The sequence below is a fragment of the Corythoichthys intestinalis genome, chromosome 7 (assembly GCF_030265065.1).
Source record: "Corythoichthys intestinalis isolate RoL2023-P3 chromosome 7, ASM3026506v1, whole genome shotgun sequence".
NCBI classification, from domain to species: domain Eukaryota; kingdom Metazoa; phylum Chordata; class Actinopteri; order Syngnathiformes; family Syngnathidae; genus Corythoichthys; species Corythoichthys intestinalis.
In genome coordinates, this window is record NC_080401.1 from 37,177,093 (window position 1) to 37,191,469 (window position 14,377).

General features: G+C 38.3%; 1 protein-coding gene across 2 annotated transcripts; it reads right to left on the reverse strand.

Moving 5' to 3' along the window:
- Positions 1–6,085: 6,085 nt before the first annotated feature.
- cdkn2c (cyclin-dependent kinase inhibitor 2C (p18, inhibits CDK4)) lies at positions 6,086–11,942 on the reverse strand. Of its 2 annotated transcripts, XM_057840921.1 has the most exons (3): positions 11,545–11,942; positions 8,866–9,000; positions 6,086–6,539 (listed from the first exon to the last, which is right to left on the reverse strand). In XM_057840921.1, the coding sequence occupies exons 2-3, from the start codon at positions 8,998–9,000 to the stop codon at positions 6,174–6,176; spliced, it is 501 nt and encodes a 166-aa protein (XP_057696904.1). In that variant the 5' UTR covers positions 11,545–11,942; the 3' UTR covers positions 6,086–6,173. The 2 variants fall into 2 exon arrangements, with proteins under 2 accessions (XP_057696904.1, XP_057696906.1); XM_057840923.1 differs by lacking the exons at positions 8,866–9,000; positions 11,545–11,942 and adding an exon at positions 7,532–7,590.
- Positions 11,943–14,377: the final 2,435 nt, after the last annotated feature.

Below are 14,377 nucleotides of genomic sequence, written 5' to 3' on the forward strand. Positions count from 1 at the left end.
TGGCCATATCTTTAGGGTCAATGTCTTGCTTAACCCTTTAAGGTCTGGGCCTATTTTGTCTGATTTTGCATGCCTTTGAAGTTGCCTTTATATTTCAAAGAAAGAATTGTTTACGATGGCCTGGTTTGGTCCATTTTTTTGTGACACCTTGAACTTCATGTCCAAACTGTTGTTTCCTTCACTGACCAATTATAAATCATCTTTTTGGGCCCAAAAAGAACAAAAATTCCAAAATCGTTTTGTCAAATTTTTTAATATTGATGTCCAATTGACAACCAAACATTCGTAATGAACCGTTCTGAAACTGTATAATATTTATTCAACATGTTAGGATGAACATTCAACCAAAAAAATTTAGAACAAATAGTCTTATATTTGACAATTCAACATAAACAACAGGTATAGCCATAGGCGTTTTTTGCCTTTATACATGCTCTAGTCAAAACAGGTTATATACAGCAGACCAAACAGTGAAGAACAGTGAAAAAATATATACCATCTAACACAAAAAGTGTTTTGAGGCCATCTCTTTATGAGTTTAGGTATTGCAGCCCATCACCTGATGAAAACTATGTACACACAATCAAGCTTCTTGAACACACATTTATATACACAAATTGAGAAGACTGATTGTGGGGGAAAAAAAATATATATAACATTGGAAAAAAAAGTATTTTCAAACAAGTTAAATTTTTTTCAGGCATGCCACTCCGAAAAGCAGTTTCGTCCTTTCAATAATCTTGCACAGTTGGAAGTGAAACCAAAGACATGTACAAGAGGAGTCCAATAAATTTTTCAAGCTCCTCCACTGTAGTGTCTGTCCACACAAACTTTTTCCCAATCTCTTTTCGGACTCTGCCATACTGGTTTGTGTGTTTGCACATATTCATCATTGTCGATGAGGTGAAGAACAGGTCAAAAAGTTATTTTGGGGTGTATGCATGGTCACGATTCACCTGAGGTCCTGGTGGTCTCCGGGGTGTGAACCGGCTGCACTGTGGGGCAGTGTCTGGGTCTTGTTCTGTGCTCCATGGCACAGGTGCAGGCTGAGCCAGTGGTGATCGGCTTCTGCCGCGCTGACTTCTCATCGCTCTTCCGTGATGACCCCTTCTCCCTCGTCCTCTTTCCATTCGGGCAGTGAATGTAGATTTTTCATTGTCACTATAAATGTACATGAAAAAAAAGTCAGTATTTATGAAAATAATAAAGTATAAAATAAAAATATATATACAGCAATAAATAATAATGGAAATCTATATGTATGACAATAGAAAGAATACCATAGCTGAATATGTGCTACATCCCTAATCTTCATATAGAAAGAAGAACACCACAAATTATAAATTCCTGCCTGGGATACACACAGTGCACGTACGACTTTGATCTGATATGCACATTTTATTATTATATACACAAACACACACTTACAGTGCCTTGCAAAAGTATTCGGCCCCCTTGAATCTTGCAACCTTTCGCCACATTTCAGGCTTCAAACATAAAGATATGAAATTTAATTTTTTTGTCAAGAATCAACAACAAGTGGGACACAATCGTGAAGTGGAACAACATGTATTGGATAATTTAAACTTTTTTAACAAATAAAAAACTGAAAAGTGGGGCGTGCAATATTATTCGGCCCCTTTACTTTCAGTGCAGCAAACTCACTCCAGAAGTTCAGTGAGGATCTCTGAATGATCCAATGTTGTCCTAAATGACCGATGATGATAAATAGAATCCACCTGTGTGTAATCAAGTCTCCGTATAAATGCACATGCTCTGTGATAGTCTCAGGGTTCTGTTTAAAGTGCAGAGAGCATTATGAAAACCAAGGAACACACCAGGCAGGTCCGAGATACTGTTGTGGAGAAGTTTAAAGCTGGATTTGGATACAAAAAGATTTCCCAAGCTTTAAACATCTCAAGGAGCACTGTGCAAGCCATCATATTGAAATGGAAGGAGCATCAGACCACTGCAAATCTACCAAGACCCGGCCGTCCTTCCAAACTTTCTTCTCAAACAAGGAGAAAACTGATCAGAGATGCAGCCAAGAGGCCCATGATCACTCTGGATGAACTGCAGAGATCTACAGCTGAGGTGGGAGAGTCTGTCCATAGGACAACAATCAGTCGTGCACTGCACAAATCTGGCCTTTATGGAAGAGTGGCAAGAAGAAAGCCATTACTCAAAGATATCCATAAAAAGTCTCGTTTAAAGTTTGCCACAAGCCACCTGGGAGACACACCAAACATGTGGAAGAAGGTGCTCTGGTCAGATGAAACCAAAATTGAACTTTTTGGCCACAATGCAAAACGATATGTTTGGCGTAAAAGCAACACAGCTCATCACCCTGAACACACCATCCCCACTGTCAAACATGGTGGTGGCAGCATCATGGTTTGGGCCTGCTTTTCTTCAGCAGGGACAGGGAAGATGGTTAAAATTGACGGGAAGATGGATGCAGCCAAATACAGGAACATTCTGGAAGAAAACCTGTTGGTATCTGCACAAGACCTGAGACTGGGACGGAGATTTATCTTCCAACAGGACAATGATCCAAAACATAAAGCCAAATCTACAATGGAATGGTTAAAAAATAAACGTATCCAGGTGTTAGAATGGCCAAGTCAAAGTCCAGACCTGAATCCAATCAAGAATCTGTGGAAAGAGCTGAAGACTGCTGTTCACAAACACTCTCCATCCAACCTCACTGAGCTCGAGCTGTTTTGCAAGGAAGAATGGGCAAGAATGTCAGTCTCTCGATGTGCAAAACTGATAGAAACATACCCCAAGCGACTTGCAGCTGTAATTGGAGCAAAAGGTGGCGCTACAAAGTATTAACGCAAGAGGGCCGAATAATATTGCACACCCCTTTTCAGTTTTTTATTTGTTAAAAAAGTTTCAATTATCCAATAAATTTTGTTCCACTTCACGATTGTGTCCCACTTGTTGTTGATTCTTGACAAAAAATTAAAATTTTATATCTTTATGTTTGAAGCCTGAAATGTGGCGAAAGGTTGCAAGGTTCAAGGGGGCCGAATACTTTTGCAAGGCACTGTATATTGCATCAAAATTAACTTTGTCTTGCAATATCAAAAGAAACTTTCAAAAGAAACTTTTTCAGCATTAAAAAAAAAAAAAAAAAAAGTGAGTTGGCTTACCTCTGCTGTCGATGGCGTTACCCACGTGTTCAAATCCGTCACTATCTTCACTCGAGGACTCTTCCGAAGAAGACGATGATGACGAATTTGGACCATCCTCTTCCTCAAGTTGATCAAAAAGCACAATTGCTTGCGCTAAATTTAGTTTTCCGTTCATTCTCAAAGTCACACAAAGTCGCTGGCTCGATCCAAACGGCCGTCGCTCGCCACCTCGCTGCTTCAGAACACTCCTCCCTCTCGTTCGGTGGAACCTCGCACGGCAGTTATATTTATTAAAAAAATACGCATTTTGTGCTTCCACTGTGACTTCGAAAGGGTTCGTTTGATTTGTGTTTTTTTTTCATGGAGCTTCCGTTTTGAAAAAGGACAAGAAATGATGGAAATATAGACATAAACAAATGATCCATGCAGCGTTTTCATGTTTTTTTGAGAGGACAATAAAACTATAAAACTTAAATGACAATATCTCACGTTTTAGTTGGTCGATTGACTTCAAATAATAACGAGAGTAAACCGCAACTTCCGCACTTTAAAACGAGGCCAAGCAACGGCATGTGGGTGACGTGAGGGCGCTTCAAAGACGACGTGCGCTTAGGACGCGCCGGCGCGTCCTTCGACTCTCAAGGGTTAAAGACCCAGTGACGACCCATCTTCAGCTTTCGGGCAGAGGGCAACAGATTTTGATTTAAAATGTCCTGGTATTTCAAAGCATTCAATGCCATGCACTCTAACAAGGTTCCCAGAGCCTTTGGAAGCGAAACAGCCCCACAGCATCACTGACCCACCCCCATACTTCACAGTGGGTATGAGGTGCTTTTCAGCATGTGCATCTTTCGTGGCACACCAGACCCACTTAGAGTGTTTGTTGCCAAAATATCAATCTTGGTCTCATCTGACCAAAGCACACGGTCCCAGGCTTCAACTGGGACCCAGGCTTCAACTGCCAACTGGGGGTTGTACAAAGTATTAACACCAGGGGTGCTAATAATTGTGACACACATTATTTGATGTCAAATAATTATTTCTTTATGTGAGATTTTTTCCCCACTGAATAAATGCACTTGTATTGAAGATTGGATTTTTCTTTTTTTCCATTAAGGTCCCATATTATTTGAATTAAAAAAAAATTATTAGAAGCTAAAAACCACATCTTAACCAGGGGTGCCAATAATCATGGAGGGCACTGTATAAGTTAAAAATAAAATGATTATAATTGAGACCTGGCGTCCATAATACAGTGGGGCAAATAAGTATTTAGTCATGCTGAAAGACCCAGCCTCGTCTCATCTTCAATGCCCTTGCTGATGGAAGGAGATTTTCACTCAAAATCCCTCGATACATGGCCCCATTCCTTCTTTCCTTTACACAGATTAGTCGTCCTGGTCCCTTTGCAGAAAAACAGCTCCAAAGCATGATGTTTCCACCCCCATGCTTCACAGTGGGTATGGTGCAATTCAGTATTCTTTTTCCTCCAAACAAGAGAACCTGTGTTTCTACCAAAAAGTTCTATTTTGGTTTCATGTGACCATAACACATTCTCCCAGTCCTCTTCTGGATCATCTAAATGCTCTCTAGCAAACCGCAGACGGGCCTGGACGTGTACCTTCTTCAGCAGGGGGACACGTCTGGCAGTGCAGGATTTGAGTCCCTGGCGGCGCATTGTGTTACTGATAGTAGCCTTTGTTACTATGGTCCCAGCTCTCTGTAGGTCACCCCGTGTCGTTCTCGGATTTTTGTTCCCCGTTTTTGTTATCATTTTGACGCCACGGGGTGAGGAGGGAGTTGATTCATCATTGGAAAGCTTAAAATCTCAATTTTCTGGGGGAATAAAAAATTTGGACAGGAGGGCATTTAAAAAAAAAAAAGTTTTTTAAACAGCAAAACCTTATCGTGTGAGAGCACGCGAGAGCAAAATTACAGATGCCATGACTTTAACGAGGTATTATCGTGTTACCTTGTTTCAATCCAAAAACTCCATGTAGCATGTATCACTGAGTGTCAAGACACAGCTGTGAATGGCCACAGCTGGATTTTTGGGGGATTTTATGGGTGAAACATGTTAATATAACAAGGGTCGCGATGCAGAAATCACAGACATCAATGGTCGAGGTTTTCTTTTTCATATATTTACCCTTTTAAACGTTTTTTTTTTTCCCAAATTTTCTTTGTTTGGGTAGATTATTTATCATCTAACATCGGAGAAAATGTAACAGTGAAAAAAAAAAAAACAATTAAGCGATAGTTATGAGGTAGATATCCGTGACTTTTTTACAGACGCCATTTTTTAAATTTTGACATAATTTGTTTACAAGTTTAAAATATGTGAGTGAATAATTTTTTATTTATTTATATTTTTTTAAACAAAATATGAGACATCAATTAATGATTCTAAACTAAAAACTACAGACATTTTGAATAATAAATATAATCAATTACCTTCATTTCATGGCTGGGTTGAAACAAAAGCGGTTGCGCGACGTCTGTAAACGGGGTTTTTCAGGGTATAACGGACTAATTGAAAATAGTTCGGGGGCTTAATGCGCCATGAATCTGCTATGGCATCATATAGACATTTTGTTCTATCAAACACAACAGTTGTTTTGGTTTAAAATACAGCAATTTCTTTTAAAGAGGAGTGCAAGAGCAGAAACTGCTTTTTCAGTCTTGTCTGTGTTTTCCGCCATATGCCAAATTTTATTTTTGCGGCCTATCGGCTATGACCCAAAATGGGATGTTCCCTTATGTGGATACCAGGTCATCATGCGGTAGTTTTTCTTTTTCTTTTTCTTGAAACGACCAAAAATAGTCACTTGCCCTATGAATTACGCTAATACAGAAAATGTATTGCGCTAAACTGTAGAGTTAGTGTGCTATTTGGTGGGTTTGACTTTAAGGAAATGCATTTGTAAAGACAAAAATGCTTTCAGAATATTTGTTTTATTTTTATTTTTTTAAATGAGATGACTTGGAGGATGTCATGTTGAACAGGTATAGCGACATAACGGTGAAACATGATCACTCAAAGCCTTGCAGGTAGTTGCGGATGCAGGCAGCCGTGTCGTCCCACCCGCGGAGGACTGCCGACTGCTCGGCGGTCTCGCCATCCCGGTTCACTTGTCGGGGGTTGGCCGTGGCTGCCAGTAGGAGCCGCACCGCTTCGACGCTGCCGCTTTTGGCGGCGGAGTGCAACGGGAGGTCCCCTCGTTCGTCCACGAGGTTGGGGTCCGCCCCGTGGGCCAGAAGAGCCCGCATGGTGTCCTCGAATCCTTCGCGGGCGGTATCGTGGGTGACAGTCAGGCCGAGGACCGTGTCGCGGAGGTTCGGGTCAGCTCCGGCCTGCAGGAGGGCCTCTATGACGGCTGTGTTGCCCAGCTTGGCCACCTGTGCAGAGGTGAGACAAGAAACTTTACAAAATACAATATTCAAAAATACAAAAACAGCACAAATGTTAACACAAAATGCTCTAATCATTTATTAAATGATTTAAGAGGACATATATTTGTAGTTTTCTTCTAAAATCAGAGTTCTGTTCATCAAAAAAATACATTTAACTGAACCCACACAAAAAGTTTGACTTATTATCATAAACATTTTAATCCTCAAGCGACCAAGCTATTTCAATGATTGTTTTTACGGTTCTTATTTCACTCTATATTTGTCCATCATCAAATCTAATAAGGTATGGCTTTGGACTTTGGATTTCCTCTTCTTCGTCGTCAACCTTTTTCTGCAAACCATAAATTACCACATCTTTATTGCAATTACAATTTTTTTTTTTTTATTTTTTACAAGAAAAACGATCTAAAACACACAAATAATGTTACATATATTTATTCAATTCAATAAACTTTATTAATCCCTTGGGAGAGTTCCTTCAGGGAAATTAGTTTCCAGTGCCCATAACAACAAAAGTGTAAGGTGCAGCATAGTAAAAAAGTGCTAGAGTAAAAAGGATTAAAAAACATAAAATTTAAATATAAAAATGAAATTAATGCAGTATGCTACAACTACCTAAGAAGTACAATATAAGAATAATAACACCAGGCAGACACTAGAGAACCGAGTAACAGATTTAGACAAACTGTTACACCTTTTAAAACGCATGATACCAATATTATTTCTTTACATTTAGTTTTATTTTGCATAAAAAATTAGAACAAATCATAAAATGCAAAGTCTCTTTGCGTAAAATATGTATGACAACGTGGTAGGGTAATTATAGCATCAAAGCGGAACATAGCAAATTTGCCATATAATTGAACACGAATCCCAGTAAACACATATATGTGCAATCACATCTCGTTTGATAATGTGTCATTTCACATCTTTAGATATGGTAAGAAATAGTTTTGTGAGGGACCACTTATACTCACATAGAGGGGCTCTGACACGCTCATGTATCCGATGGCGTTCATTTATTTTAATATCGACGTGATCGTATGTTTATCTGAGTAGTTCGACCACGTGACTCATTTAATTTTGACATCCGCGCGAGCTCAACGGGTAACGCGTATATTGTCTAAATTATAAAACGAGTGTGCAGTGACCGTCTACAAGTACAAAACGAGCGTGTGCACTACGTGTGATGGTAAACTTGAAACGCATACAAAATTAGTGAATTAAACATGAGCGGTCAGCAGAAAATTGGAAGCCTGCCTCCGCTCCCCACCAAACCTTCATAGGTATAATCAAAGGTGCAATTATTTAGGTGTCAGTGACACATTCCACACACACATATCCCCGCCCATGCACAATTACTAACACTTTGCAGCAGCAAGACATTGATCAGACTCCTGCTTTTAACATAAATCATAATTCCAGTATACATAATAATAACATGTAACTGTCAAACTGGAATTTTCACCAGAAATGCTCTTTCATAGTAATGGTAATTATATTAATTAGGATTTGCATATTACACTACCATCTTAAAATATAATGTCAAAAATCTCACAGATCTTCCAGAGGCCATAAGTAACCCGCACGTTATACTTGCCACACACACTTGCAAAATTAGATGACTAAATGTAGGCCAAATTGATGAATAAATTCAAGGTATGAGACTTTTTTAATATTAAAATGACCAAAATGGTGTACAAAAATGTGTACGTGGTCATATGACTCCACTTGGTTGCTTGAAGCTATATAAAAACAAGTAGACAGAGTTGAGGCCTTCACTATGCAACACATGTCAGCCACCATTTTACCTCCTGTCTTCCATTTTGCTTCCTGGTCTTATTTTCCTTTGTTTTGACACTATTCAGCAGCAATCTTCAATTTTATGTTTCAATATAAATTATAATGAAAAACAATGCCTGATATATTGGCTGTGTTTAGTAATAGCTTGTAAGTACTGTACAGATCAAGTTGAATATGGTGAAAGTATAATGAATAAGATTTAGGCTATATGAAAAACCTCATTAACACATTTTTATGTTAATTTATTCACTTAAAGCAATTTAATATGAAGTAATACACTTATTACGCCTTATGAAACTAATTATGTAGCATTAGCATGTTTCTTTGTTCCACATTAGACCTCTTCCTGTTCTTTTTGCACATGACCTCTCCCTTTTCAGTTATTTCATGATAATAATAATAATAATTATAATAAAAAGAAGATCTCAGCAACAATTAATTCAGGAACAACAAAGAGCACATGTTCAATTCTAATAAGCTATCTAAAGAGAAAAGGAAACATAACAACCTGCAGTGGAGTCCTATTGAAAGCATTCCTCCCATTGACATCAGCTCCATTTTGTAGTAATGATAAAACCTCTGGTAAATTTCCATTGGCAGAGGCACTGCACAGGCGATCAGCTAATGCACAAACGCCAGCCATCTGGTACAAGAGGCCAAAGATGGAGATTGCTGCTATACTGTATGCAGACAGGAAAAGTGGAGGGAGAGAGAAAGGGATTCTCCTCCCACATCATGTGAGGGTTATATTGACCTATCAAATTTGTTTAACAGCATGGACTAAGCGAAAGAGATGGCTAGTATGCCTTCCCTGAAATTAATCCTCATAAGAAATATTGAAATAGCTGAAAATGCTGAGTCATTTAGCTTGTTTCATATAAATGAATAGAATAACCACCATCAAACTATGTAAATCAGTAATTATCAGTGTATTTCATGTGTAATTGTTGTTTAATATAACCAATTAAAAACATACATATTCATTTAACTTATGGATACTATTGACGGCAATAGACGTCCAATTCATTCGAACTGGGAGGGGCTGGCAGCGAATGATTGCCAGTTCAAATCGATTGGATGTCTATCATTGTCAATGGCAGCCTATTGAAAAACATGTTATAAACACATTAGGATATATTAATGACATACTGTATTTAACCAGGGCTAAAGCTATCAATTATTTTAGTAATCGATGAACTAGTTAGTTCAAATAATCGAGTAATCTGATAAGGAACATAGAAAATTAAAATACCTGAGCTGAGCCTAAAATGGTATAAAAAATAAATAAATGAGGATTTAAGTACAACAAAAGAATTGGCTAATTTATATAGCAAAAGTCCGCTAGCTTTAATGCTATAAAATGTTTTTTTTTTCTTCTTCTTCTTTTTTTTCCTCAATGCTCTTAACAAATGGTTCAAGCACATATTCCCACATGGCTAAATATACCTGTAAACTAAATTACGAATGCATTAAAAAAATTTAGCGAAAACAAAAATTTAGCTTATGTTGGTCTTAACAGGGAGCAGCTGGATTCAGCCATGTGAAATGAGTTATGTCATATTCACTGTTGCCACTAGAGGTGCATAGTAGTGTATCCATCAATAAAGCTAACTGCAAACACTTTCAAAACAAACCATTACAATGCCATTTTGATTAAACGCATACTCGAAGCAGCAAAATTTAATTTGAATCTTTTTTCTAATAGAATTACTCAAGTTAATCGATTAATCGTTGGAGCAATATATTTAACCTTTGACCCAGCACAGAGGGGGAGATATGAACTGCATTGCACACACCCTCAAGAGACAACATGAAAAAATATTTAACATAGGCATGAAAAGATAGCCAGAGTCTCAAGCTAAGGCTATAAAATACGACAAAACATGTAGTGTTTAGCTTCAATGTGACAAGGGTGGGACATGAGGATGTTTTCTATGTCTGAAAATGTTGGAACATAAGACTTTCAGCAAAGACATGAATATTAATATTGGCATCTTACATACTTAAAACGTTTTTATAGACCTCACTATTTAGTCATTTAGAGGAGAGTGGCATGGTGGCACAAAATATTTTTCTTTCAAAGAGGGCACAACAGAAAATAATTGAGAAGCACCGCTTTAAGGTGTTGATGTGACTTTCATGTGTCATTTTGTTTTGTTATTTCCATTTCTGAATGATTTTCATGTGATGTAAAGCACTTTGAATTGCCATTCAAGATAGTGGAGAATCATTTTTGTTTAACATTTTGATTCATAGCTCAACAGGCTTCAGCTATTGTTATTTTTTCATCGACTGGTAGAACAAGGTATGATAAGATCACCTGGAGGACAGAATAAATATACTTAATGAACAAAACTGAAAGTATTCACGTACTACTAATGGCTCTGCTGCTGCTGCTACTAATAATAACACTAAGGAGAACGTTTTTGTTGAATTAGTTGTGACAACTTTCACTATTTTGTTTAGTGTGGAATTCAAAACTGATTGATCTCAGTTTATCACGTCAACTGTTTTCTTAAAAATGAAAAAAAAAAAACAACAACAAAAAAAAACTATCTACCATACATTTTGTGTTTATTTGATATATATAGTATGTATATATGAATATATGTGTATATGTTTGTATATATATATATATATGTGTGTGTGTGTGTGTATATATATATGTGTGTGTGTGTGTATGTGTGTGTATATATATATATATATATATATATTTTTTTTTTAAATCAAATACTGGCATACTGCGATGTTTATTTTTATATTTTACACTATAAAACAGTGGACAACACTTGACGTCCAAGAAAAACCTGACAGTATTTTGGATTCAATACGCCGTTTTTACATTAATTCAACATAAAAATGTAACACAACAGATTTTATTTTCAAATTTATCCCGAGTTTAATAGTTGTTATAAGGTCCCAGGGGTGGCGTGTCAATCGAAAAAAGTAATGAATAATAAAATCGTAATTTGTTATTACTACTGCACTATTTAGATGTCTTCGATTTATCAGGTGTTGAATTCTATAAATCTCCAAAGAAGTTGCCGTTAAAACCACAACAACGGCAAATACACGACATGACATAAAAATAAGGAATGAATGCTAAAAAATATGAGAAGGAAGCAGAACAGTAACGGCCGTGATTAAAAAAAAAGAAGAAGAAGAAGAAAAAGGTGATGTCACTTACGTCTTTTGCCGCTCATTTTCAAATGAGCTGCCCCGATTAAGACCACAAAAAGCCCTGCTGGAGTCAACGGCGAAATGGTCCAAATTTAGTCTCGAACAAGCACTTGTATGGTCAACGGAATAGTTCATTTTCTGGTAATACAATGGAGAATGTGTGCCAGACAGTTAGGCACGCTTCCCTCCCACCATTTGCTTCTCAAAAAATAAAAGCCACATCGCGATTGGATGACCTGAGTAAGGACAAGGAAGCTGGTTGCTTCCTCTAAAACAAATAACGCGCGATGTATGCGCATAGGCAATGAAATATCAGGAGACTTTCGTTTCATTCTTTCAAATTAATATTGAAAACCACATAAATGGAAAAATATACTCATTTTTGTCTTCTCATATGAGCGTCATTTCCCCTTCTGTGACCAAATGACAAGTGCAGTGACTCGTTGCTCCGTTTTCCTTGCTCGCATTCTGCTCTCTATTGGCCTTGTCCGGTACTGCAATTATATTACAACGTGTGTATTTATACTGTACTTTGTCAAGGGCGTAGCTTTGCATAGGGACGGTAGGGACATGACTTAAGTTATGGGAAGACAATCTAAATTACCCATACAGTGGGGCAAATAAGTATTTAGTCAACCACCAATTGTGCAACTTCTCCTACTTGAAAAGATTAGAGAGGCCTGTAACTGTCAACATGGGTAAACCTCAACCATGAGAGACAGAATGTGGGGAAAAAAACCCAGGAAACCACATTGTTTGATATTTAAATAATTTATTTCTAAATTGGAGTGGAAAATAAGTATTTGGTCACCTACAAACAAGCAAGATTTCTGGCTGTCAAAGAGGTCTAACTTCTTCGAACGATGTCTAACGAGGCTCCACTCGTTACCTGTATTAATGGCACCTGTTTTATCTCATTATCTGTTTAAAAGGCACCTGTCCACAATCTCAGTCAGACACACTCCAAACTCCACTACGGCCAAGCCAAAGAGATGTCAAAGGACACCAGAGACAAAATTGTAGACCTGCACCAGACTGGGAAGACTGAATCTGCAATTGGTAAAATGCTTGGTGTAAAGAAATCAACTGTGGGAGCAATTAATAAAAAATGGAAGACATACAATACCACTGATAATCTCCCTCGTTCTGGGGCTCCATGCAAGATCTCACCCCGTGGCGTCAAAATGATAACAAGAACGGTGAGCAGAAATCCCAGAACCACACGGGGGGACCTAGTGAATGACCTACAGAGAGCTGGGACCACAGTAACAAAGGCTACTATCAGTAACACAATGCGCTGACAGGGACTCAAATCCTGCACTGCTAGATGTGTCCCCCTGCTGAAGAAAGTACACGTCCAGGCCCGTCTGCGGTTCGCTAGAGAGCATTTGGATGATCCAGAAGAGGACTGGGAGAAGGTGTTATGGTCAGATGAAACCAAAATAGAACTTTTTGGTAGAAACACAGGTTCTCGTGTTTGGAGGAGAAAGAATACTGAATTGCATCCGAAGAACACCATACCCACTGTGAAGCATGGGAGTGGAAACATCATGCTTTGGGGCTGCTTATCTGCAAAGGGACCAGGACGACTGAACTGTGTAAAGGAAAGAATGAATGGGGCCATGTATCGAGAGATTTTGAGTGAAAATCTCTTCCATCAGCAAGGGCATTGAAGATGAGACGTGGCTGGGTCTTTCAGCATGACAATGATCCCAAACACACAGCCAGGGCAACAAAGGAGTAGCTTCGTAAGAAGCATTTCAAGGTCCTGGAGTGGCCTAGCCAGTCTCCAGATCTCAACCCCATAGAAAATCTGTGGAGGGAGTTGAAAGTCTGTGTTGCCCAACGACAGTCCCAAAACATCACTGTTCTCGAGGAGATCTGCATGGAGGAATGGACCAAAATACAAGCAACAGTGTGTGAAAAGCTTGTGAAGTTACAGAAAACGTTTGGCCTACGTTATTGCCAACAAAGGGTAAATAAATAAATGGTGTTATACTTGTATAGCGCTTTTCCACCTTTCAAGGCGCTCAAAGCACTTTATGCTACGTCACCATCTACATAACAAAGTATTGAGATCAACTTTTGGTATTGGCCAAATACTTATTTTCCACCATGATTCGCAAATAAATTCTTTAAAAATCAAACAATGTGATTTTCCTTTTTTTTTTTCCACAATCTGTCTCTCATGGTTGAGGTTAACCCATGTTGACAATTACAGGCCTCTCTAATATTTTCAAGTGGGGCAACTTGTGGTTGACTAAATACTTATTTGCCGCGCTGTATATATTGTAAGGATAGAATTTACCATAATTATATCCAGGGCTGTCAACAGACATGCAGGGGCCCAGGGACAAGAGACCATTATAGGCTCGTTTGATTGGCTGATGACTTGACTCCTCCCCCACTACACACACGCACTACAAGCCCCGACAGAAATACAACACGTCGCCAACATGCTGCCTCCCCCGTCCGCTTTGAAGAGGAGGGATATTACAAGTTTTTTTTTTTTTTGTTTCCGGCCGGCAGCATCCACTTTAAGTAATGTAAAAAGACATCAATGTTGTTGAGGTGGGGAACACATCACAAAATATTTTTACTGAAAGTTGAACCTGCATCAGAGTTAGAATAACATTAAATTGTGTGAATTTGCTAACCTGCAAAACTCGAATAGGAAGCTGCTTAGAGAGGTGTCCTCCTGTACCTTTTCTACTATAACATCAATTAAACTGTGAGACATGTCGTGAGTTTACCCCCTTCACCCCAATTTTTATTTTTATTTTATTTATGTGGTCTTAAAGCAGCCGAAATGAGCTTTCTTTTTTTTTTTGTTTAGTTTT

Coding starts and splice junctions, on each gene's coding strand:
- cdkn2c (XM_057840921.1), bottom strand. CDS start 9,000: ATGGCTGGCGTTTGTGCATTAGCTGATCGCCTGTGCAGTGCCTCTGCC. Junction 6,540..8,865: donor TCAATAGGACTCCACTGCAG/GTTGTTATGTTT, acceptor ACCTCTGCACAG/GTGGCCAAGCTGGGCAACAC.